This window comes from Watersipora subatra, chromosome 8 (assembly GCF_963576615.1).
Source record: "Watersipora subatra chromosome 8, tzWatSuba1.1, whole genome shotgun sequence".
Taxonomy (NCBI): domain Eukaryota; kingdom Metazoa; phylum Bryozoa; class Gymnolaemata; order Cheilostomatida; family Watersiporidae; genus Watersipora; species Watersipora subatra.
Window position 1 is genome coordinate 63,022,538 of NC_088715.1, and position 26,043 is coordinate 63,048,580.

At 35.8% G+C, this 26,043-nt stretch overlaps 2 protein-coding genes across 2 annotated transcripts in view; one reads left to right on the forward strand and one right to left on the reverse strand.

The window, feature by feature from the left end:
* The first annotated feature begins 1,752 nt into the window (after window positions 1–1,752).
* LOC137402829 (ceramide-1-phosphate transfer protein-like) lies at window positions 1,753–6,193 on the forward strand. The gene is made up of 4 exons (XM_068089338.1): window positions 1,753–1,910; window positions 3,499–3,658; window positions 5,058–5,155; window positions 5,941–6,193. Exons 1-4 carry the CDS (start codon window positions 1,753–1,755, stop codon window positions 6,191–6,193), a joined length of 669 nt encoding a protein of 222 aa, XP_067945439.1.
* Window positions 6,194–16,971: 10,778 nt separating this feature from the next.
* LOC137401790 (uncharacterized) overlaps window positions 16,972–26,043 on the reverse strand; it is a 37,242-nt gene continuing 28,170 nt past the window's right edge. Inside the window, exons 3-7 of the mRNA XM_068088276.1 lie at window positions 22,742–22,778; window positions 20,546–20,635; window positions 20,030–20,154; window positions 19,118–19,273; window positions 16,972–17,428 (exon numbers count right to left, since the gene is read on the reverse strand). Of these exons, the coding sequence (XP_067944377.1) occupies window positions 17,303–17,428; window positions 19,118–19,273; window positions 20,030–20,154; window positions 20,546–20,635; window positions 22,742–22,778 (534 nt within the window). The 3' untranslated portion in view covers window positions 16,972–17,302. The remainder of the gene's footprint in view (window positions 17,429–19,117; window positions 19,274–20,029; window positions 20,155–20,545; window positions 20,636–22,741; window positions 22,779–26,043) is intronic.

The window sequence follows — 26,043 nt, forward strand, 5'->3', positions numbered from 1 at the left end:
GAGTAACATTGAATATAAATAATGTTTTTGTTTTATCTGAGTTATTTTTCTAGTAGCCTCTTATGATGAGGATTTCTGGAAAAACCGTTTAACAATTTTCCTACTAATAGTTTTTGAGTTATGGCCAACTCTGTGCAGCTTTTTTGCTGAACTTAAGCTAATTTTTGCATGTCATTTTGGGGTTCTAATACCAGGAAGTAAGCTTGAAATAGACATTACGCAAGAAATGATGCCAGTAAAACACAACCAGCCAATGACATGCGACAATGACACAAAGACAAGTATAAAAGTGGGATGCAATTAATGAGAGGTACAAAGAAAAGGAGGGTAGTCAGCGAGACAGAGACAGCCGGCGGAATTCATCTAAGAAGGGAGAAAATTAGATTGTAAGATATTTACCTCTAAACAGCTCAGAGCTTTATGATCATGAAACTACTTGTACTGAACATCGATATGTGGGCTCATTGTTGGCAACAGTACGACACTGTTATACTGTTATACTGTTAAACTACTTGTACTGAACATCGATATGTGGGCTCATCGTTGGCAACAGTACGACACTGTTATACTGTTATACTGTTAAACTACTTGTACTGAACGTCGATATGTGGGCTCATCGTTGGCAACAGTACGACACTGTTATACTGTTATACTGTTAAACTACTTGTACTGAACATCGATATGTGGGCTCATCGTTGGCAACAGTACGACACTGTTATACTGTTATACTGTTAAACTACTTGTACTGAACATCGATATGTGGGCTCATCGTTGGCAACAGTACGACACTGTTATACTGTTATACTGTTATACCGTTAAACTACTTGTACTGAACATCGATATGTGGGCTCATCGTTGGCAACAGTACGACACTGTTATACTGTTATACTGTTAAACTACTTGTACTGAACATCGATATGTGGGCTCATCGTTGGCAGCAGTACGACACTGTTATACTGTTATACCGTTAAACTACTTGTACTGAACATCGATATGTGGGCTCATCGTTGGCAACAGTACGACACTGTTATACTGTTATACTGTTAAACTACTTTTACTGAACATCGATATGTGGGCTCCCCATTGGCAATAGTGCGATACTGTTATACTGTTATACTGTTAAACTACTTGTACTGAACATCGATATGTGGGTCCATCGTTGGCAACAGTACAACACTGTTATACTGTTATACTGTTAAACTATTTGTACTGAACATTGATATGTGAGCTCATCGTTGGCAACAGTACAACACTGTTATACTGTTGTACTGTTAAAGTACTTGTACTGAAAATCGATATGTGAGCTCATCGTTGGCAACAATACGAAACTGTTATGAAGCAATTTTTAAAAAAATTATAGAAGTTTATATTGATTAATTTGTTGCCTCAATTTGCTTTATAGCCACAGTTTGATTTTGTGTTGGGCTGAAGGCCAGAAGTTTTGTAGCTTTATTAGACAAATTTTCATTGTGGGTAGAGCTACCGATGGGGTAGTGTAGGGTGGGTAGGCTACCGATTGTACCCTAGCCAACTTGTTTGATTATAGGTATATATAATACACATTAATAAGATATCCTTAACTCGCTTGTTAGGGTATAGTTCTATTGATTATGTGTATACAGTTGTTTATGTACACAAAGTGCGTTGTTTAACATGTCAAAGTTTTTTATTGTAGACGAGTGTCTTCTCAGCGTTGTATAATAGCACTGTGAAGCTTTTACCAGACCTACCAGGTTTTGGAACAAATAAGATATGGCAAGACAAGTGCAACGAAGGAGTGCTGAACCGATGGGCTATGCGCAAAAGGTGTTTGATTTAGGGAATGTGCAATGCTGCTTTGAGAAAGCGTTCTTGGTAACAGACGAGGTGCATCTGGCAAATTACTGCAATGCTTGGCGTGAGCTGAACAAGTGAGTAGAGTTGTCTTCATTTTGTATTGCCAAACATAGCTAGATATAGACATAACTAGGTATAGACATAGCTAGGTACAGACATAGCTAGGTATAGACATAGCTAGGTATAGACATAACTTGACTTAGACATTGCGAAATACAGACACAGATGGTTATAGACATAGCTAAACATGGACATCGCTAGATATGACCATAGACATAGCTAGACGTAAATATCCACAGACATAAACATGGCTTAACATTGACCTAGTGAGATCTAGATATAGCCCAAATAGACATATCAAGGCATATAGATTGCCATAGTCATAGAAATAGCTAGACATGGACACCTTTGGGCATAGCTAAATATAAACATACCTAAAGACAAAGGTCGAACAGAGACTAATTTAATAAATTCTCTATTCTCATAAACATAAGAGAATGTTGGTTGGAGGCCTTGTGATTCTCCAGTTTGTTGTAATTCTCTCTGACCTTTGTGTTTGTTGCAGTCGCTATGGGTAGTAATTACTTGTAGCTAATGATAGTTGTTATGGGTAGTAGTTACTTGCAGCTAATGATAGTTATTATGGGTAGTAGTCACTTGTAGTTAATGATAGTTATTATGGGTAGTAGTCACTGGTAGCCAATGATAGATTGATAGTTGTTGTGGATAGTAGTCACTTGTAGTTAATGATAGTTGTTATGGGTAGTAGTCACTTGTAGTTAATGATAGTTGTTGTGGATAGTAGTCACTTGTAGCTAATGATAGTTGTTATGGGTAGTAGTCACTTGTAGCCAATGATAGTTGTTATGGGTAGTAGTCACTTGTAGCTAATGATAGTTGTTATGGGTAGTAGTCACTTGTAGCTAATGATAGTTGTTGTGGATAGTAGTCACTTGTAGCTAATGATAGTTGTTATGGGTAGTAGTCACTTGTAGCCAATGATAGTTGTTATGGGTAGTAGTCACTTGTAGTTAATGATAGTTGTTGTGGATAGTAGTCACTTGTAGCCAATGATAGTTGTTATGGGTAGTAGTCACTTGTAGCTAATGATAGTTGTTATGGGTAGTAGTCACTTGTAGCTAATGATAGTTGTTATGGGTAGTAGTCACTTGTAGCTAATGATAGTTGTTGTGGATAGTAGTCACTTGTAGCTAATGATAGTTGTTGTGGGTAGTAGTCACTTGTAGCTAATGATAGTTGTTATGGGTAGTAGTCACTTGTAGCTAATGATAGTTGTTGTGGCTGCAGGACAAAGTAAAACGCTGATGAGAACAGCAACTTTTATCAACAAATTATATGTATTTGAAATGTTATAATCAAGTACATCAAAATGAAAATGGCTGATACATATGTAATTGGCAACTACATGTATAATTTAAAACTCCCTAATTACTCCTACACTACTTCTCAAGAATGTTAGAGTCATGCTCTTTTGTTAGCTTATGTTCCAGGTGTTCCGGAAGTTTCTAACCATGACATTATGGCCGTTCATTCATTTGTTTGTTGTAATAATTGTCATGCCATGCACTTGACATCTGCGGACAGCGTGTACTTTGTGATAATTGATGAACAATGTTTATTTGTGAAATATTGTATTTGCAGGTTTCTGAACACTCTTGGAACACTCTTCACTTTTGCGACTAATGATGTCACAGAAAAGGTCGACATATTGGAAACGTATTTAAAATCAAACCCTGAGAACTACAAAACGGTCAACAGTATGCTCAAGTTTGAAGTGGACAATAAAATCACAAATACAGAGGTACTCTTTGTAATGTATTCTGCCACAGTTATGTTACAGAGCATTTACAGTAGCACTTTTAAACTTATGCTTGAGGTGCTAAAAAACTAGTTCATTGGATGGTGAGTTGGCATTCAGCCAAATTAAATGTTGCCATAAGACTCCCAAAGTTCCGTGACTTATTGGCTATTGGCGAATCAAATGCATTATCTAATTGCCCTTGAGTTGCTGATGAATATGTGCTACAAAAACTATTCCTTTCAGAATATATTCAGCCATACATTACATTGTATTGGTGATTATCATACGTGAAGTCACACACCCTCTCTGTTTGTTGGACTCGCTTCTCACCAATTAGCTTCATGAGTGATTTTATCATAACTTGTTGTCCGCTGCCATATTCTGAGAGATTTCTATTGATTCAAGTTTTTTCGCATTTTACCAATCATGCCAGTCAATTTTTTCAGCGTTATTTGAAATGAACTTTGTCTTCCAAAACTTTGCAAGTTAAATTTGCAACGAGCCATCACAGAGTAAATGTGTCTTGGTTTTATTCAGGCACCATATATATATCTATATATATAAATCTTACAGTTTATCATTTTTCGTTCGGTCTGTCCAGCTATAGCTATTAGTATTTAGCAATGATATATCCGTATCGCAAAAGTCTTGATCTCGGAACCTCTTGTTCACCAGGGGCTAACCTAACCCGTTGAGCTACGCGAGATGCAATGGTTTCATTGGGCGATATGAGCCGCTATCTGGGTTCAAATACACATAGCGACTCTGCGTTACTGTGCAACATCACTAAAGCTTGCTCTCACTTCTCTTATTAGTAAGTTTAGCAATATGAATACTAGCGTACTCAAATTAGCCATTAGCAATGTGCTAGCAGCTACATTACATGTCACTGTTTATAAGCTGGTTTTAATATTTGCAATCGCTGGCTTGTGTATTATAAGTCGACAAGAATAAAATGCAACCAAAATGGCTCTTCTTCAGGGTGATCGTTACTTATCCATGAATAAACAATAATATCTAGCTCTTTACCAGTAAACTTTATTTTCTGAATTTTTCTTGTGACATTTGTTAGCCAGATAACTACTAGAAACTTTAGCCAGATATCTACCAACAACCATAACCGGATATCTACTTGTAACCATAGCCAGATATCCTCTAGTAGCCATAATCAGATATTTACTTGGAACCATAGCCAGGCATCTCCTAGTAACATAGCCAGACATCCATTAGTAGCCATAGCCAAATATCTACTAGTGGCCATAACCAGATGTTTGCTAGTAAAATTAGCCCGATATCTTCTTGTAACATAATCAGATACCTGCTAGTATCCATAACCAGACTGCTTGTTTATGATTACTAGTGTTGATTTCTACCTGCACCTTGAAGCTTTCTATTTCAGAAACCATCAGCGAGTAGAACATTACTACGGCTGCACAGAGCCCTTCTCTACATAATAACAATCTTTGAGAAGTTGTCTTCTGCTGGAGCTGATGCCAAGTGAGTTCCCTTACACATTTTCCATCCATCATGTCATTTTAATCTCATCCAGTCTGGTTTAGACAATTCCTATGTAAAACATTAACATGTGTTTGGATTCCTCCTGCCTGTCTGTAGGTGGCGCTATTTTATTGTATTGGTACATTTATTTATCTGCATTACCTTTATCTATTGTTCATTGCGTACTCCCAGTCAACAAGACGTATTTAAAACTCAGATGTCTATGCGAATGATATCCACAACATCCTAACACTTACGTTGACTTTTAACAACAGCCAGTTATCTCTAGAACGCAACAATATCTATAGAGGTTTTATGTTCTCTCTATGTTAAGGTAATACTTTCATGGCTGCCATTATTTTAATTATTTGCAAATATCTTTTCATTTTACTTGGCATGTGCTCCTGCATATTATCTTATACTGCTGAGGAATTTATATTGTTACAAAAACTACCATATATTTAGTTGTTTTGGGGGAAGACTTGTTCTTGTAGTCATTAATGTTTTTGTATCAAGGGTTTTTAGCTTTTTCACACTCTCAGGTAAGTTTATCGTTTACACGCTTATGGAGATGGTGTGTCAGTTTCATTTGGTTATACTCTACTCTAAAATTATTTGCTACAACTCAATAGCTCATTGAGTGTTTCCATCTTAGCCCATGTGTGTAACTGATCAGCGACTATGGCTAAGTGCGTGTTTACGCGAGTGTGTTGGGGAACATTTTTACTTATTACAGGTTTGTGATTCTGAATATTCCGTTAATAGAAGCATATTGTATTTTTCAGGGTATCAAGCATTTCAAAAGATGCTTATCGTCTCACCCTTGGTAAGCATCATCCAGGGCTTGTGCGCGAAGCTTGTAATTTAGCCATGAACCCACTGCCTTCGCGTAGTGTCCTCCTGCACAGAATTGACTCTGAAGAAGGCGCTGAGGTTAGAGTAGTAACTCATCTCATTAACATTGCATCTTCTGCCAGACGGGTCTATGATATCACTGAAGCACTTTACACTCAATTCAAACTGCATGACTTGCCCTAGATGACAGTTATATCAGCTCCTAGCATCTGCTGTGGTTCTATAACATTGTCATGTTTTCTGCAGTCTGTGCTGGGTTCAGATGACAGATCTGATTATTATATATTTACTCAAGAGTTTTTTAATATCATTTTGCAATATCTATGCATTGCTACGCAGGTTGCGCTCATACACAGCTTGATGTTATACATATGTGGCAGTTCATGCTGATGCACACAAATATATCATTCAATCATTTTCAGTAGTTATAGTTATCTCCACTACTCATGGCATGATACATGGAGCGGCTCAGCAAAGTTTGAACAAGATTGGGTTTTCACATGTGATATTTATTGATGGCAGAACTGTATCTTGTTTGATGGTATTGCTGTGATACCTTCATGAGAACCTTGCTCAGTTATTCAGTATTTTTTGTGATGTAGGTTTCCCATGCTGACTACCTATTTCACGTGCTATAAAACAGGTACATTTTTTTCACTCCTTATGAGATGATCGTGAAGAGAAATAAGTTTCAAAATATAGAGCAGTAAGTTGAGAACAAAGTGGGGAAAGATTTGTTGCAATTGCAAGTATACTGGTCATGTTATAATGAGTTGTCTCGCCATTGAGTGTTTTTCCTGAGCTAAAGTCATTTATCCTGAGACTGTAGGGTTGGACATAAAGATGGGAGTTATGACAGAAATAGACAAGGAGGGAGCTGTAGCAGCAACTACAGGAGGTATGGCAGTGGCATGCTGACAAAATTGGTTACAAATCACCAATAGAATGAATACATTACAAATACTCTCTGTAGTGTATTCTGCCACAATTATGTTACAGAGCATTAACAAGAAAACTTACATTGATGCTCAAGATGCTAAAAACTAGGTCCTTGGCTGGTGAGTTGGCATTCAGCCAAATTAAATGTTGCAGTAAGACTCCCAAATTCTGTGACCTGTTGGTGAATCAAATGCATTATCTAATTGCCCTTGAGTTGCTGATGAATATGTGTTACACAAACTATTTCTTTTAGAATATATTCAGCCATACATTACACTGTATTGGTGATCCCACAACCAAACGAGCGGAGCGAAGTTTGAGAGTTTTTATGATAAATGAATGTGCACACAACTTACGAAAATTATTCATCAACAACGTCGCAAACCCTTGTTTCGAAATCTCATCAACAAATTTAACCATCGTTTTGTAGAGTCGTTAAAGTATAATAACGATACGAAACACAAATAAGCTTATTTAAATATATTACTAAGTCTTTGTAAATTGTCGACAGTAACTCAAAACTTATCCATCTGATCGGATTATACACAAATAGACAGATTAATTTACCCGATAAACGCCACAAAACACTTGAGAAGCTTGGTTTAATAAAAGTTAAGACCGGCCTACGATACACCAATAAAGCCGTGCGACAGATAGTAGAACTATTTAGCAGTGCGAATTTCACGAGAAACCCGTGCTCATTTCACCAGTCTATGGCATTGTTTACTTGTAATCGAATTTATCCGAAGGTTTCTGTAATAAACGTAGACCGTTTGAGGTGTAGACCGATTTACAGGCACGAATATGTGGTACACAGTTTATCAGCCTATGTTTTTTTGTCCAATCACCGAAGGTTTCATTAAATTATTTAAAACGTTAGCCGAAATTCTTTACAACTTATGTACAAGCTAGGGCCGAACTACAATGCCCCTTTATGGCGAGAACAATTTTTGATTATTTGAACTACATGTACAATGCCCTTTATGACGAGAACATTTTTTGATTATTTGATTGATGATATTTTTCTAACGATTCTTATAAGACTATTACAATATTTAATTGTAAGAATAATTATTTGGTTTTATAATATTATTATGAGATTTAGTTATAAGAATAATCATTCGAATTTACAAGATCGAAGTATATAGTGGCCGATGGTGTGCAATATGTCACTGTTATTTTTCTAAAGATTCTGTTGATGATACTGCGGCAGTGCCCAATATCGCAGTACTGCCAAGCGGTTTTTAATATTTGCAAAATTAAGTAATAGGCCTACATTTTCTTATAGATATACATCTATTTCTATGATAACCACCTAAAATCTGTTTAAATAAATATCACAACTTCTTGATATATTGGTTGCTATATGACCAATGATATACAGCCCCCCAGCATGTGTATATTACACAGCAGCTTGCCATTTTAATTCTAATATTGCATTTCTCCTATTGCAAGGGAGAGATATAAACACATAATCTTTTCCTTTCATTATTGCTGTTTGTTGTACATAATAACACCCAGTACATTGCAGCTGCCATTACAGCTACCTTTGCAGTTATCCTATTGCACTGCAGTGCCATTTGACTGCTAATATTGCATTTCTCAACCGTCAGTACCCTTTCTTTTTTCCAATATCACTTTGGTCATGGGCTGTATGACAGGGGAACTTCTAGTTATTATATGTGAGGTCACACACCCTCTTTGTTTTTTGGACTCACTGCACACCAATTAGCTTCATGAGTGATTTTATCATAACTTGTTGTCCGCTGCCATATTCTGAGAGATTTCTAGTGATTCAAGTTTTCTCGCACTTTAGCAATCATACCAGTCAATCTCTTCAGCGTCATGTAAAATGATCTTTTTCTGCAAAAACTTTGCGCATTCAATTTGCAAAGAGCCATCACAGAGTAAATGTGTCTTGATTTTGTTCAGGCACCATATTCACATAGCGCTGACATTTGCTTGTCATCAAATATATTATAAGTCGACAAGAATAAAATGCAACCAAAATGGCTCTTCTTCAGGGTGATCGTTACTTATCCATGAATAAACAATAATATCTAGCTCTTTTCCAGTAAACTTTACTTTCTGGATTTTTCTTGTGACATTTGTTAGCCAGATATCTACTAGTAACAGTAGCCAGATATCTACTGGTAACTATAACCGGATATTTACTGGTAACCATAACCAGATATCTACTGGTAACCATAATCAGTTATCTACTAGGAACCATAGCCAGGTATCTCTTAGTAACATAGCCAGATATCTACTAGTAACCATACCCAGATATCTATTAGTAACATAGCCAGATATCTACTAGTAACAGTAGCCAGATGTTTACTAGTAGCATAGCCAGATATCCATTAGTAGTCATAACCAGATATCTACTAGTAACCTTAGCCAGATAACTATTAGTAATCACATGCTTGTTTAAGATTACTAGTGTTGATTTCTACCAGCACATTAAAGTTTTTTATTTCAGAAACCATCAGCGAGTAGAACATTATTACGGCTACACAGAGCCCTTCTCTACATAATAAAACTCTTTGAGAAGTTGTCTACTGCCGGAGCTGATGCCAAGTGAGTTCTCTTACACATCCTCCATCCATCATGTCTTTTAATCTCTACGTCGTAGAGAATTTATGTTATATAAAACATAAAATACATTTAAATTGCCTAATTCATTCCAAGAGAGTCCAAAACTTGTTTATTGTGTCTGTCGGTTCGTTCGAGTCTGCCTACATGTTTGTCTGTCTGTCCTATCACAGGGTTAGCGGTTAAAATTAAAAATTTCTTTCAATGAGACTTCTACTCGTGACATAAGTACACTGTTTTGCAACAATGTGAGAGCCATGCTCTTTTCTTAGTTCACGTTCCAGATGTTCCAGAAGTTTTTAATCACGGCATTATGAGAGCTCATTCTTTTCTTAGTTGTTATAATTCCATGCCACACACTATGACATCTTCAGCTGCATGTATTTTATAACTATTGATGAGCAATGCATATTTGTGAAATATTGTATTTGCAGTTTTATAAACACTCTCGGAACACTCTTTACCTTTGCAACTAATGATGTCACAAAAAAGGCTGAATTATTGGAAAAGTATTGAAATCTGACCCTGAGAATTACATAACGAGCGACAGAATGCTCAAGTTTGAACTAGACAATAAAATCACAATAGTTCCTGTAGAATAGTTATAGTAATAATAGGGGAAGGTGGGGCTAGTTGAGACAAGGGGCAAGTTGAGACATCCCCATAATTTCTAGTTTGCTTCATATTAGAGAGTTGCCCTTTTTACTCAATAAAAGGCACTTCCTGTTGGTGTCATCTATGTTGGATACAGAGACATTGGATAACTCTACTTCAGGTAAGAATAAATTTTCAAATTTTGAGTAATTTTTCTAAATATTTCCATTGACAGATATTTTTGAATTCTGAGAAAGTAGTTTGAATCACAAAGATGAAACTTGGCCACATTTTAGTTCTGGATGTTCACCATAAATCATCAAATTTATAGATTTAAATGAAAAAGAATTTTTAAATTGGAGCAATTTAGTCATTAAAAGAAGTGAGGGGGCTAGTTGAGACAGCGTCGGTGGGGCAAGTTGAGACACTGTCTCAACTTGCCCCTAATGCAATACCATGTATAATTTACTTGCTAGTGTAGTGCACCATTTGTCTGCAATCATGTTCCATGAAGTATTATCTCTTTACTGTAATGTAAATGTTATGTAGGCGAGCCTACGTGTAGATGTCCAACGTGTTCATTGCAGATCAGCAGAAAACATGGTGAGAAGCTACAAGATGAAGACTGACAGAGGTAACAAAAATTCGAATGAGAAGCTTCAGTACGCTATTCACTTAATGACTGCAGACAATTTTAGCTTGAGAGAGGCAGCAAGAAATGCAGGTGTTAACAAATCTGCTTTGTCTAGATTTTGTTAAAGAAAATATATAGGCTACGTTGCTCCACACCAGGTTTTTGACGCTGCGTCAGAGGCAAGGCTTGTTGAATATTTGATAACGTTTGCACACATGAATCATGGATTGACGATGGAAGAAGCACGGCGCCTTGCATATTCATTTGTATCTGCTAAAAATATCAGTGTCCCACAGACTTGGAATGAAAAGAAAATTGTAGAAAAAGATTGTTTTTTGAAGTTTATAGAATGGAATTCGGCATTATCTCTCAGGAAACCGGAGGCAACTAACCTTGCCAGATCTACAGCACTTAACAAACATACAGTTGGCAAGTTTTTTGAAAATCTCAAAGAAATCCATGGCAAGAACAATTTCACTGCTAACAGTATCTACAAAATGGACAAAACTGGCTTAACTACAGTTCATGTACTGCCAAAGGTTATTGCCCTTAGAGCTATGAAGCAAGTTGGTCAGGTTACTTCTGGAGAAATAGGCATCTTAGTCTCCCTTGTTGCATAAGCGCTGATGGCAATTCAATTCCACATTTATCTGGCAATGCAAAACTGAGCTTAATCTGGAGTCATATATGACCAATTCTCCACCAGGCAGTCTAGGAATAGTTCATGAGAGTGGCTGGATGACAGCTTCAAACTTCAATAAGTGGATAGCACATTCCATCAGCTTCAGCAAACCATTTAAGGAGTCACCAGTGTTGTTAATTTTGGATAACCACCAAAGCCATTTGTCCTACGAAGCAATTGAAATGGCGAAAGAAAACAAAATGGTGCTTCTCATATTTCCACCGCATGTGACCAACCATTAGACGAATCTGTCTATGGACCTTTGAAAAAGTAGGCCTATTGAAACTAAACTAAAGTATATAACTATATTATAGAGCCAATATTTCTTGATGTTATCAGATTCAGTTACGATGCGTTTTAGACACAATGTTGTCTTAATTGTATGTATTACATTTCCGCCCCCAATGGTTGGATGTTGGACAATGCCAGAAAGACAATCAGTCTATACCAAATAGCTGGCCTTGCTGCCAAAGCTCTACACCAATCCCAAACACCTGAAAACATTATCTCTGGATTTAGAGCGACAGGAATCTTTCTTTATGACCCCGATAAATTCACAGATGCTGATTTTATGCCAGCCACTGTCACCGATCGTCCAGCTTCAGTTATGTGTGAGGCTTGCACCCTACATCTGCCAGTAAAAGTGTAGTTTTTCCACTTTACTGCTTACTTCGGATCAGCCGCTGCCAATGTCTAAAGTAACACCAGAAATGATAAGGCCTTACCTCAAGGCAGCATCAAGCGAAGGGCAAAGAGAAAGGAGAAGAGGTGAGACATCGGTGCTGACCAACACACCAATAAAAGAGAGAATCCAACAAGAGAGTTTGGCTAAGGAGAAAACGCATCAAACAGTTACGCTAATAAAAAAGTGACAAAGAGTGGCTGTAAGCAGTTCCGAATCATCAGATGATGAGCCAGTCCCTCTTGATGACTCTTCATCATGTGCTTCTGAAGCTGAGGAAATGCAGGTAGAAAAAAACTTGATAACAGAGGGGGCTTATCTGGTTGCAAGATATCTGAGCAGAAAAGTGAAAAAACACTATGTTGGAAAGATATTAAGCACTTCTATCCCCGAAAATGTGTTTAAAGTCACTTTTCTCAAAAGACTAGGTGTAGGATTCATATGGCCAAAGGAGCAGGACATCGATGTCATTGACATTAGTGTCATTAAGCTCATATTGCGACCACCTCGACCTTGCCCGAGTACTTCTCGTTCTCAAGACAAAGTTTTCTTTGAAGTAGATCTGGACATGGTTAAAAAAAAGACTGTTTATATGTATCACACACAGATATGTGATAGTATGCAACATTGTACTTGCATATTATTTGAGTCTAACATAAATAATATATGGGTTGTAATATTCTAGTGCCAAATATATGGTCAAATTTAATTGTTTTCTTCATGATACTTTATATTGTCTCTACTTGCCCCAGTGTCTGTCTCAACTTACCCCACTCCGGGGCAAGTTGAGACAGCTAGTAGTCCTCCACTAACATGCCCACAGAAATTAAATTTTTTGATCATATACCAAATTGACCAATGAAAAATTTGAGCAACATGTGGCATGTTATTTTGCACATATCTAATAATCTTTATTCACAATGACCTAAAAGTTATTGCAAAAAAACTGATTTTTGTCTCAACTAGCCCCACCTTCCCCTACATATATTTTATAAGACAACAGCACTCTGTTTGCAAAACGCTGTCAAACTATGCTCTTTAAATCTTGGAGTGCAAGCTCCCTACTGCTGCGAAACCTAGTTGACCCACTATTGCTCAATAAGTTTGAGACCCTAAGTATTGCAAAATGATCAATAGTATGCTCAAGTTTGAAGCAGATGAATAGATCACTAGGACAAAAGTATTCTTTGTAATGTATTCTCTCAACTTATATTACAGAGCGTGTACAATAGCACGTTTACATTTATATTACAGAGCGTGTACAATAGCACTTTTACAATTATATTACAGAGCGTGTACAATAGCACTTTTACAATTATGCTCAAGATGCTAAAAAAACTAGGCCATCGGCTGGCAAGTTGGCATTCAACCAAATTAACCACTTCTACCAGACTTGCAAAATTCCGTGACTTATTGGCTGTTGGCCAAATTAAATGTTGCAATAAGACTCCCAAATTCTGTGACCTGTTGGCGAATCAAATGCATTATCTAGTTGCCCTTGAGTTGCTGATGAATATGTGCTACACAAACTATTCCTTTCAGAATATATTCAGCCATACATTACATTGTATTGGTGATTATTATAAGTGAAGTCACACACCCTCTCTGTTTGTTGGACTCGCGCTCACTGATTAGCTTCTTGAGTGATTTTATCATAACTTATTGTCCGCTGCCATATTCTGAGAGATTTCTATTGATTCAAGTTTTCTCGCATTTTAGCAATCATGTCAGTCAATCTTTACAGCATTATGTGAAATGATCTTTTTCTTCCAAAGCTTTGCAAAGAGCCATCACAGAGTAAATGTGTCTTGATTTTGTTCAGGCACCACATTCACATAGCGTTGACATTTGCCTGCCATCAAATATATTATAAGTCGACAGGGATAAAATGCAACCAAGATGGCTCTTCTTCAGGGTGATCGTTACTAATCTATGGATAAACAATAATATCTGGCTCTTTTCCAGTAAAATTTACTTTCTGGATTTTTTTTGTGACATTTGTTAGCCAGATAACTACTAGAAACAGTAGCCAGATACCTACCAGCAACCATAATTAGATATCTACTAGTAACCATAATCAGATATCTACCAGCAACCATAGCAAGATCTCTACAGGTAACCATAGCCAGATATTTTCTAGTGGCCATAATCAGATATTTACTTGGAACCATAGCCAGACATCTCCTAGTAACATAGCCAGACATTCATTAGTAGCCATAGCCAAATATCTACTAGTAGCCTTGACCAGATGTTTGCTAGTAAAAGTAGCCAGATATCTACCAGCAACCATAATTAGATATCTACTAGTAACTATAATCAGATATCTACCAGCAACCATAGCAAGATCTCTACAGGTAACCATAGCCAGATATTTTCTAGTGGCCATAATCAGATATTTACTTGGAACCATAGCCAGACATCTCCTAGTAACATAGCCAGACATCCATTAGTAGCCATAGCCAAATATCTACTAGTGGCCATGACCAGATGTTTGCTAGTAAAAGTAGCCAGATATCTAACAGCAACCATAATTAGATATTTACTAGTAACTATAATCAGATATCTACCAACAACCATAGCAAGATCTCTACAGGTAACCATAGCCAGATACTTTCTAGTAGCCATAATCAGATATTTACTTGGAACCATAGCCAGACATCTCCTAGTAACATAGCCAGACATCCATTAGTAGCCATAGCCAAATATCTACTAGTGGCCATAACCAGATGTTTGCTAGTAAAAATAGCCAGATATCTACTTGTAACATAATCAGATACCTGCTAGTAGCCATAACCAGATTGCTTGTTTATGATTACTAGTGTTGATTTCTACCTGCACCTTGAAGCTTTTTATTTCAGAAACCATCAGTGAGTAGAACATTACTACGGCTGCACAGAGCCCTTCTCTACATAATAACAACCTTTGAGAAGTTGTCTACTGCCGGAGCTGATGCCAAGTGAGTTTTTTTACACATCCTCCATCCATCATGTCTTTTAATCTCATCTAGTCTGGTCAGGACATTTCCTATGTAAAACATTTACATGTCTTTGGATTCCTCATGCCTGTCTGTAGGTAGAGGTTGTAGCAATATTTTATTGTATTGGTACATTTTTTGGTCTATATTACCTTTATCTATTGTTCATTGCGTACTCCCAGTCAACAAGAGATATTTGAAACTCAGATGTCTATGCGAATGATATCCACAACACCCTATCATTTACGTTGGCTTTTAACAACAGCCAGTTATCTCTAGAACGCATCAATATCTGTAGAGGTTTTCTTGTTATCTCTATGTTAAGGTAATACTTTCATGGCTGCCATTATTTTAATTATTTGCAAATATCTTTTCACTTCACTTGGCATGTGCTCCTGCATATTGTCTTATAGTGCCGAGGAATTTTTAATGCTACAAAATACTATCGTATATTTAGTTGTTTTGGGGAAAGCCTTGTTCTTGTAATCATTCTTGTTTTCTGTATCAAGTGTTGTTAGCTTTTTCACACTCTCATGTAGGTTTCTCATCTACACGCTTATGGAAATGGTGTGTCAGTTTCAGTTGGTTATCTTCTGAAATTATTTGCTACAACTCAATAGCCCATTGAGTGTTTCCATCTTAGCCCATGTGTGTAACTGATCAGCGACTATGGCTAAGTGCGTGTTTACGCGAGTGTGTTGGGGAACATTTTTACTTATTACAGGTTTGTGGTTCTGAATATCCTGTTAATAGAAGCATATTGTATTTTTCAGGGTATCAAGCATTTCAGCTGATGCTTATCATCTCACCCTTGGTAAGCATCATCCAGGGCGTGTGCGCGAAGCTTGTAATCTAGCCATGAACCCACTGCCTTTGCGTAGTGTCCTCCTGCACAGAATTGACTCAGAGGAAGGCGCTGAGGCTAGAATAGTAACCCATCTCACCAACATTGCATCCTCTGCCAGACGGGTCTATGATATCACTGAAGCACTTTACACTCAATTCAAACTGCATGACTTGCCCTAGATGACAGTTATATCAGCTCCTAGCATCTGCTGTGGTTCTATAACATTGTCATGTTGTCTACAGTCTATGCTAGGTTCAGATGATAGATCTGATTATTATATATTTACTCAATAGTTTTTTAATATCATTTTGCAATATTTATGCAAGGCTACGCAGTTTGCGCTCATACACAGCTTGATGTTATACATATGTGGCAGCTCATGCTGAGGCACACAAATATATCATTCAATCATTTTCAGTAGTTGAAGTTATCTCCACTACTCAAGGCGAGATACATGGAGCGGCTCAGCAAAGTTTGAACAAGATTGGCTCTTGCTTGATGGTTTCGCTTTGGTACTTTCATGAGAAAGCTTGCTCTGTGATTCAGTATTGTTTGTGATGCAGGTGCATACTCTGACTAGCACCTTTTTGTGTTATAAAACATGTGCATGCGCTCCTCTCACATATATGTAAGATTTGTAAAACTGATTGACCGAGTAACAAAGGCAGGTAAGCTTTTGCTTCGTACCGAGTAGGTTAGAAATTGATTATCTGATGCGCCTATTCCTTCAAACTTCAGCGTTTGAGGCACATAGCAATGGGTTTATGTTAAGGAGTTGTCTTCTGTTTGAATTTAATAGTACGCTTAGAGATTTGGTTCTTAAAATGAGGAAGTGGTGATTCTTTACACTGACGCAAAAAACTGCTCTCAAAAGACATATGAGATACTCGAATAGACCTCAATAGACAAAAGAGCTGCTCTCAATAGACCTGATATATGCTCTTAAATCAATCTCAACTCGCAATTGTAAACAAGGATGAAATGATACAGAAAAACTTTATTCTGAAAACTGTATTTTCAAAGGAGTTTTCAAAATACATAATACAACAAGCAATATATGGAGAGCTTCTAGGAACTGAAAAGCTAGATGGCAGTGTCATATATTCAATAAATAGAAAGTGGTGAACTTGGATATTACATAATGCTACAACCATTCGATTTGTTGTTGTTCCTCGTGACGCATTGCAAACAGCCATAGCACCCACTGACATTGATATAGCCTTCACAGCATTTAGAAAGCCAGGTTTGAGATGTAATATTAACAGTTATCAGTAAAACAAAGCCATACTTTGATCAATTATATATTAAAAATCTGTTCTATTGAAAGTCATACATTTAGATGTGACTATATTTTGACCAGACCAAAGTAACACTCTTCTGTTCTACAATCAATCAAAGAGGCTGCACGATTTATTTGTACATAGACTGTTGCTCCGCCTGAGATCTGCATGACTCTGGTTACGTAGCTTGTCTACAAATATACACATGTATACAATATATATGTATTGTATACAATATAATTATACACATGTATTGTATACAATAACCTTGTAATCTGGTAGGAGTTGCCCTCACATAGAGTTCACTGATATGATTGGTTGCTTCAAGGTAAAGATTTTGGCACATGGTAGGGTTTGCAGTTATTCTTATTAATCTATCTACATGTAAATCTCAGTGTTTGTCTTTTGTTGGTCTGTTTGTTGGTCTTTTTGTTGGTCTTCCCTGTGTCCAGTTTTAGTGATTAAAAACTAGCAATGAAAATCAGCTTTGCTGAAGATTGCATCTCGGTACCTCCGTGTCTAAAGACCAGTTATCGAAACCACTACATTGCAGTCATTCAACTGACCATAGCGATAAATGATTGTGATTACATTGGTTAAAATATTCAAACTTCAAGCACTGAGGTGTTTAATTAGCACAGTTGATCGTTACCTGTAAGCGTAATGTAATGACACGTCATATCTACCATTAGCACTCTCATATGGAGGGTGTGCCAGACACATGTATCTACCACTAATGCTCTCATATGGAGGGTGTGCCAGACACATGTATCTACCACTAATGCTCTCATATAGAGGGTGTGCCAGACACATGTATCTACCACTAATGCTCTCATAAGGAGGGTGTGCCAGACACATGTATCTACCACTAATGCTCTCATATGGAGGGTGTGCCAGACAAATGTATCTACCACAAATGCTCTCATATGGAGGGTGTGCCAGACACATGTATCTACCACTAATGCTCTCATATGGAGGGTGTGCCAGACACATGTATCTACCACTAATGCTCTCATATAGAGGGTGTGCCAGACACACGTATCTACCACTAATGCTCTTATATGGAGGGTGTGCCAGACACATGTATCTACCACTAATGCTCTCATATAGAGGGTGTGACAGACACATGTATCTACCACTAATGCTCTCATATGGAGGGTGTGCCAGACACTTGTATCTACCACTAATGCTTTCATATAGAGGTATGTCAGACACTTTTTATCTACCATTATGTGGTTTTACCATACTCATCAATTGTTTATGTAGCTCTCTGTTTATAGGAGAACATTTCAATAATTTTCATACAATAAAATTTAAAATTTTATTTAAAAAACCTAAAAGAACTTTTAATAAACTTTTATCTAAATAAAATTTTAATAAAATAAAGAATTTCATTAAAACTTCTGAGAGTAGCAACTTGCATTTTTGTAATGATCTCTCAAACAACATTGGGAGGCACAGTTTATGCTGATATTTTGTAGGATCTAGTATTAACATGTATTTGCTTAATTGAAAGAAAAGCGGCTGTTAAGATTCTCTCTTCGTAAAAAATGGAAAAATGCAGCAAATAACAAAAAATTCCCATATCCTTCATTAAACACTTGGTTATCTCTTTTTGGCCATTTTAGCCACAGCTGTTCTCAAAGCAGGTAACTAATATGTAACAAGCCCAGTAATAACTACAAAGCATGTAATTAGGGTTTTTCTGTTTTTTCATTCTATCTTGATAAGCAAAAACCAAAAACAAGCTTTTTGTATCACCCCATCAATGGTACTGTTCTATTAGTCTAACTAGCATAAAAACTTCTTAAAAGTCAAGTTTAAAATATATTCAATCAGAACATTTAGTAAAAAGTTGATTTATTGTTTAGGTATGTTACCTGCTTGGAATAGGTGCGAGATGCTAGCGGTTGCCATCTCATATTTTCACTAGAAGCAATTCTTATTGGCTGTGAGACCGGTGTGTTTTTCATATATATGTGGTGTTTGAAGGAAGGGAAGTTGTTATATTCAGGAGCATCAAGCGTGACGAACATCTGTAAGAAGAAAAGTAGCTAAAAACTGATTTTTGTATGTAAAGATATTCTACTGTTAATGAACATTTACTAGTCTTTGGTTTGTATGCAAACAAACTGATCCATCGTCTAGCTTGGATATAGATTAAAGCGAAACTAGAAAAGGCAGTTTCAGTTCAGGTGATACTATCACCACCATTTGGTTGGTTATAGATTAGAGTGAAACTAGAAAAGGCAGTCAGTTTCAGTTCCCATGGTACAATCACCACCATTTAATTGGATATAGATTAAAGTGAAACTAAAAAAAGCAGTTAGTTTCTTTTCACATAGTACATTCACCACCATTCAATTTTAAAAACTTGGTAAGTTTAATGATCTCTGTTCACCAGATGACAGCAAATGGAAGCATATGAGTTGTTCAGATACAGATAACTGCACGCTAACGAGTAGCAACAGGTGAGCTTTCTGCTAAAGATGCTCTCTTCCTTAGACTTATCTGCAACTTTATTCACAGCTAAATATAAATGTGACAATTGCATCATTGCTCCGAATCAAGCTAATGTGTAAAATTGACAGCTCTGAAAAACCTTTTAACAAAAGTTATTTTCTCTTTATAGTAAAATGAGCAGACAACTTCTTTACAAGTTCTTGTAACGTAATAAGCCAATGTAGATTCTACAATGCTGAGCAAATGACAAACATTATTGCAGATAGTAGGCTAAATTACAGACTGAAATGTTAGTAAGCAGGTAAAGAACAAACAAGTGAGTGAATTACCTGCGAATACAGTAAGTAGTAGCCTCCTATTTCCACTTTGATTATTCCTCTCGAGCTGTCCTGGAGTACTAGCCCATCAGTCATGTGACCCTCTATACTTGTAGAATTTACCCACTTTAAGTCTCCTAGGTAACAACTATAGCTAGTAATAGCGAGCCTCGGGTGAAGGTCATGCATTGCAGGAACTCTTATTCTTCCTCAATATTTGTACAAGAAATAATTTAATAAATACCAAAAACATTAAAACTGCTGAGGTTTTAGTAGGTGGCAGTTTATTAGGTAAAACTTTTCTTTAAAAGAAGGTTTTATGTTTTCAAGCTAATAAAATGGCTAAAATGTTAAGTTAGTGGGAGTTTCAATGTAAACAGATTAGTGTACATGTCAACTCAAGTAGATGGGAAATGAAAGCAACCATAACACCTGCTGAATCAGCAACATCACAACACATCAACAATGAGCATCATTTTTAAAAAGAGTGATTGTTTATTACATGTAAATATTGGCAAAATACCTCACCATTCAAGCTGATGTGAGCAGAAACTCTTTGCGAGATGCCAGGTACGTTTGACGGAATGCTAGAGAGTCTGTCTTTCATGTTCTGCTCAGCTACAAATTAAATAAAAATAAATTAAGAAATTTTTTTTTCTCAAAAACACCTTTTTTATTGTTCATGATAGGTATATATATATACCTATCATGAACCTATATATATATATATATATATATATATATATATATCGTACAGGATGAAAATATTCGTTGGTTGAAAAAATTCGCGATTTCGCGAACAGTCATTTCCGCGAATTATTAAATTCCGTGGATAATTAGTTCTAATTTTAATCACAAGAGAGAATAACTACTGCATCAAATTAAAAACTAGTCGCTAGGCTAGTTTTTAATACAAATACTAAACGTAGTTGAGTTCCAAAACATTTTTAAAATCATTGCCTGGGCTTTGAGCTAACACCATTGCCAATGCATCACATTTATTTACAAAATTATTCAAGGTTGTCACAAGATATGCAGAATGGCGTCATCGCAAAAATAGCCGCTAGGCAGAAGTACTAAACGTAGCCGAGTTCCAAAACTTTTTTAAAATCATCGCCGGGCTTCGAGTTTTATTGCCATTGCATCAAACTTAACAAAATTATTCAAGATTTGTACAAGTTATTCGCATGGCTTCGTCATCGCAAAAATCTCTCCTAGTCTTTTTACATTGAAATCAACTCCATCAATCTCTAATATCGAAGTTGAGGACGATCATGATTCTGATCTGGACATTATGGTATGTATTTGATTTGCAATGCAGATACGTTTTCCCATAATTAACTGCATTAGCTGATTCTTTTGTTTAAAAACTGATCGCTTTCATTAAATACTTCAGCTATTGTTTTTGTACTTCCGTAACACTTATTAATATTTTTTCTTTTTGTGTGTTTACTGCAGATTGAGAATGAAACAACCTACTCCGATTACGAAAACTAGAGACAAGAAGTAATATTCATCAAGGCAGGAATATTGACAGAGAAGCAACCAGTCAACCTAGACCCCCTTCATCAACAACAACTCCTTGATATCGCTGCAGCAAACATGATTAAATTATATATTTTATTTCATGTATAGATATATTATAATTTATTACAAACTTGAGTGTACAATTAAAATATTTCCAATATAAATAAAATTTTACAAACGATGAATGGAGTAAATATAAACAGTTTAGTCTATATGGCAGTTGTCTAGAGCAATAAAATTAAACTGATACTCTTGATAAGTGAATACTAGCGTGTAATGGTGCTCTCTGACTAGTTATTTTGGTAATAGCAGCTCTATATCGCTGTCACTGTCTTAGGTAGATGTTAAAGGCAATTCTCTCGCTACTACATGTACATGGCTGGTAAGGAAGTTATCATCAGAACTCTCCCCGTGGCTTACTATTGCAAAGTTCTGCCGGTTGGCCAAAGATTTGTGCTCGTAAAGGCGTTTTTGTTCCTTTTTTTAAAACAGATATATTCTCCTCGTAAGTAGCTGCGGTCACTTCTACCTCAATTTCCAGACTTCCCTGAATGATTCGTGATCTTCTAAGAATGACATATACCACCCTTGCAGTATTGTGCTTGCGTGTATGATGAAAAATCTCTCTCACACTAAAACAAATAATGAAGCGGTTGGGATGGAAAAAATAAATATTGCGTTTTACCGAAGAACCAAAGTAAAATTCAACTAATTTAGTAAATGGTTTTGAAAAAACTCATTACTTACCACAAATTGTTGGTTCATCGAAGGCCTCCAAATCTATGAATATTCGTAACAACCTCTGAATGCAGCAAAAAATTTATAGCTTAGCTGTCCCGCCTTGGCACGATCCACCCGTAGTTGTAAGCTAAATAGAAAACGAAACACGCAATGCGCGCATGCGTAGGGTTAACTCTATTGCTAGACGCAATAGAGTTAACTCTTCATAGAGAGTAGCAGTTTTCAGCCGCGAATAAATTAATCCGCGAATATGCATGAAATGGCAATTTTCGCGGAATATAACTCCACGAATAAATTCATCCTGTACGGTATATATATATATATATATATATATATACAGTATATATATATATATATATATATATATGGAATCATTATTGTAAATAGAAGTTATGCTCTCATTAAATAATTAAGAGTGTCACTTACTTAGATGTGTGTATAAAACAAACCACTCACCTATTCTCATCTTTTTTGTGGCAGTTTCTTCAGAAAGCTACAATGAACAAAGGTTTATTAGTTACCTTGTTGTAATTGCATCATTGTCTACACAATACACTCACTAGCAGAGTGTTGATCTAGATCAGTTCCAACGAACCAGTCGTAAGTTGATACGATCGTCAGTCGACTTGGTCGGAAGTCGACTTGGTCGGAAGTCGACTTGGTCGGAAGTCGACTTGGTCATAAGTCGACTTGGTCATAAGTCGACTTGGTCATAAGTCGACATGGTCATAAGTCGACTTGGTCATAAGTCAACACGGTCATAAGTCAACACGGTCATAAGTCAACACGGTCATATCTCAGACTGTATACATATGTAAATATGTATCATACTGTATATATTACAGGTGTTTACTCAATTACATAAAAAGACATAAAAGCAAAGCATAATCCAACTCAAATGTTTTATATTGTGAAGTGAAACTAGAACAAAATATAAACTTAAACTATGTCTGTAAAAACTAAAAAAATTGAAACTACTTTTTGGTTGCACATCTTCACTTTTTTGTGTGTAAAGTGTTTCCTGTTTGTGCCTGCATGTTTCTATGACGATATCTACTCTACGAATGAGCGAGACTGAATGTGGTTATAAGTAGAAGGGTGTATAAGTATATAATATATATATATGCAATATTAGAAGTAAAATGGCAAGCTGCTGTGTAATATATATATATAATATATATATAATATGTATAATATATATTATATATATAATATATATATAATATATATAATATATATATTTATATATAATATATATATAATATACATATAATATATATAATATACATATATAATATACATATAATATATATATAATATATATAATATACATATAATATATATATAATATATATAATATATATATAATACATATAATATATAATACATATAATATATATATATAATACATATAATATATATTATATATAATATATGTATATGTATATATATGTATATTACACAGCAGCTTGCCATTTTACTTCTAATATTGCATTTCTCCTATTGCAGGGAGAGATATAAACATAATCTTTTCCTTTCATTATTGCTGTTTGTTGTACATAATAACACCCAGTACATTACAGCTACCATTGCAACTACCATTGCAGTTATCCTATTGCACTGCAGTGCCATTTGACTGCTAATATTGCATTTTTAAACCAGCAGTACCCTTTTTTTCCATTATCACTTTGGTCGTGGGCTGTATGACAGGGGAATTTCTAGTATAATATATTATATATAGGTGTATAAGTGGTGTATAAGTATAAACATGTCATGCAGTCCTATCTTGTATGATTATTGTACATGGCTACTTGTTGCAATGCACAACACTTGTTTGAGCCTGTCAGCAGTCTGGTTTAGAGATAATCCTCGTTTAGAATATGCAGACTGCTAAGACTCTAAGCGAGAATAATACAATTAAGGACTTGGGCGAGGATTAGCGCTCTGTTATAACTAACCAAGAATACCAAGAAATATAATATATCTGTAAGAGTAATCCTACCCTTGAGCCTTGAATAAAGGATTAATTATTCATGACATGACGCACTGCTGTTAGACTGAGTATATATTTACTATTTGCTTATGCTAAATGCCAGTGAATATATGCTATTCTTGTACAGTGGGGTTCATGCTAGTATGAATGGTGCCATGCGAAGACAAAATTGATCTGTGAATAAATACCCTAGAGCTATAACTGGATCAATATAACAATATCTGTCTTTTCAAAACATCAGAATTATTTTTCTTCTTTTAAAATTTTCTGGCGAGTTCGCTTTCGAAGTCATTGCAAAATGGTGTACATGTGAGGCATTCACATTTCAATTGCATACCTATGGGAACTGTTGGGGAATTATGGTAGATTGCCTTGATTAGATATATGAGGGCATGTGGTGGCATGTGGTGACCAAGCAGAGTAGAAACCATTAACATCACTTACAAACTTTTTTCAGCTGGGAAGTAATCACTTTTCAAAAACTTTTATAGATTTTTATAGACATGTTATTGACATGTTATTGACATGTTATTGACATGGGCCAACAATTTTTATTACGATTTGAAAGGTAATTGCTTTAATTGCCACACAATGAAAATGAGAACAATCAACTGTTTTAACAATAATGGTAATATTTTTATATTAATTTTTTTTATAAAATTTGAGATTCAGAAAAATCACGACTTTCCCATGAAAGATGTTTTCCCTCTACTTTTCCTAGAAACAATAGATACAACGGAACCACAGTCATAATCTGAATCATCAGATTCACTGCTACTTTTACTACTGAAGGAGCGCCCAGAGTTCTCTATGCAGCACTCTATGCACAAAGCCGAGACATGCTTTTCACCATCAGCCTTTATCTTCAACAGAAGTACTAAACCAAACAATTATATTTTTCATATTTCCAGTTTTGAAATGAGTACTAACTGGTCAGATGAAATGCAGTTTAGTTCATTTTTTTTTAAATTAAGTCTACTAAGAGTAATAATTATAATTCTTAATACTTATTTTTTAAAATAATAATAAGAAGTCAAGCAATATCACTTTTTTCTAATATACGACGTATCTAATACACCTAATATACGACGTATCTAATACACCTAATATACGACGTATCTAATATACCTAATATACGACGTATCTAATACACCTAATACATGACGTATCTAATACACCTAATACATGATGTATCTAATACACCTAATACATGACGTATCTAATACACCTAATATATGACGTATCTAATACACCTAATACATGACGTATCTAATACACCTAATATATGACGTATCTAATACACCTAATACATGACGTATCTAATACACCTAATATATGACGTATCTAATACACCTAATATATGACGTATCTAATACACCTAATATATGACATATCTAATATACCTAATATACGACGTATCGAGCAGCTTTTAAAGTGGCACCCGTACAAAAAATATGATGCAGCATGTCACCAAAGTGGCATGGCATAGCGAAAGTGTTAAAGCTGTGGTCAAAGGTTTTTTATAAATAGTTTAAGATCTGTATGCTACGATAACCAAATGCTAGCTTTATAACAAACATATTCAGAGTTGGCTGAAATTTTTATTCGATTCAATAACTAGTCATCAATGGAGTAACTATTGTGTCGGCCACGTCTTGTTTAGTCTATCATGGAGAGGATAACTCTAGGTTTATGGTTACTCATAGGAGTAAGTAAAAGGTTGAGACATTCCCATTGAACAGCGGATACTTTGCACAAAAGAATA

What these genes read in the sequence shown, in the direction of transcription:
- LOC137402829 (XM_068089338.1), top strand. Translation starts at nt 1,753, where the DNA reads ATGGCAAGACAAGTGCAACGAAGGAGTGCTGAACCGATGGGCTATGCG. An exon ending in GCTTGGCGTGAGCTGAACAA is followed by an intron (nt 1,911 to 3,498) that starts GTGAGTAGAGTT and finishes TTGTATTTGCAG; the next exon opens with GTTTCTGAACACTCTTGGAA. An exon ending in ATAAAATCACAAATACAGAG is followed by an intron (nt 3,659 to 5,057) that starts GTACTCTTTGTA and finishes TTTCTATTTCAG; the next exon opens with AAACCATCAGCGAGTAGAAC.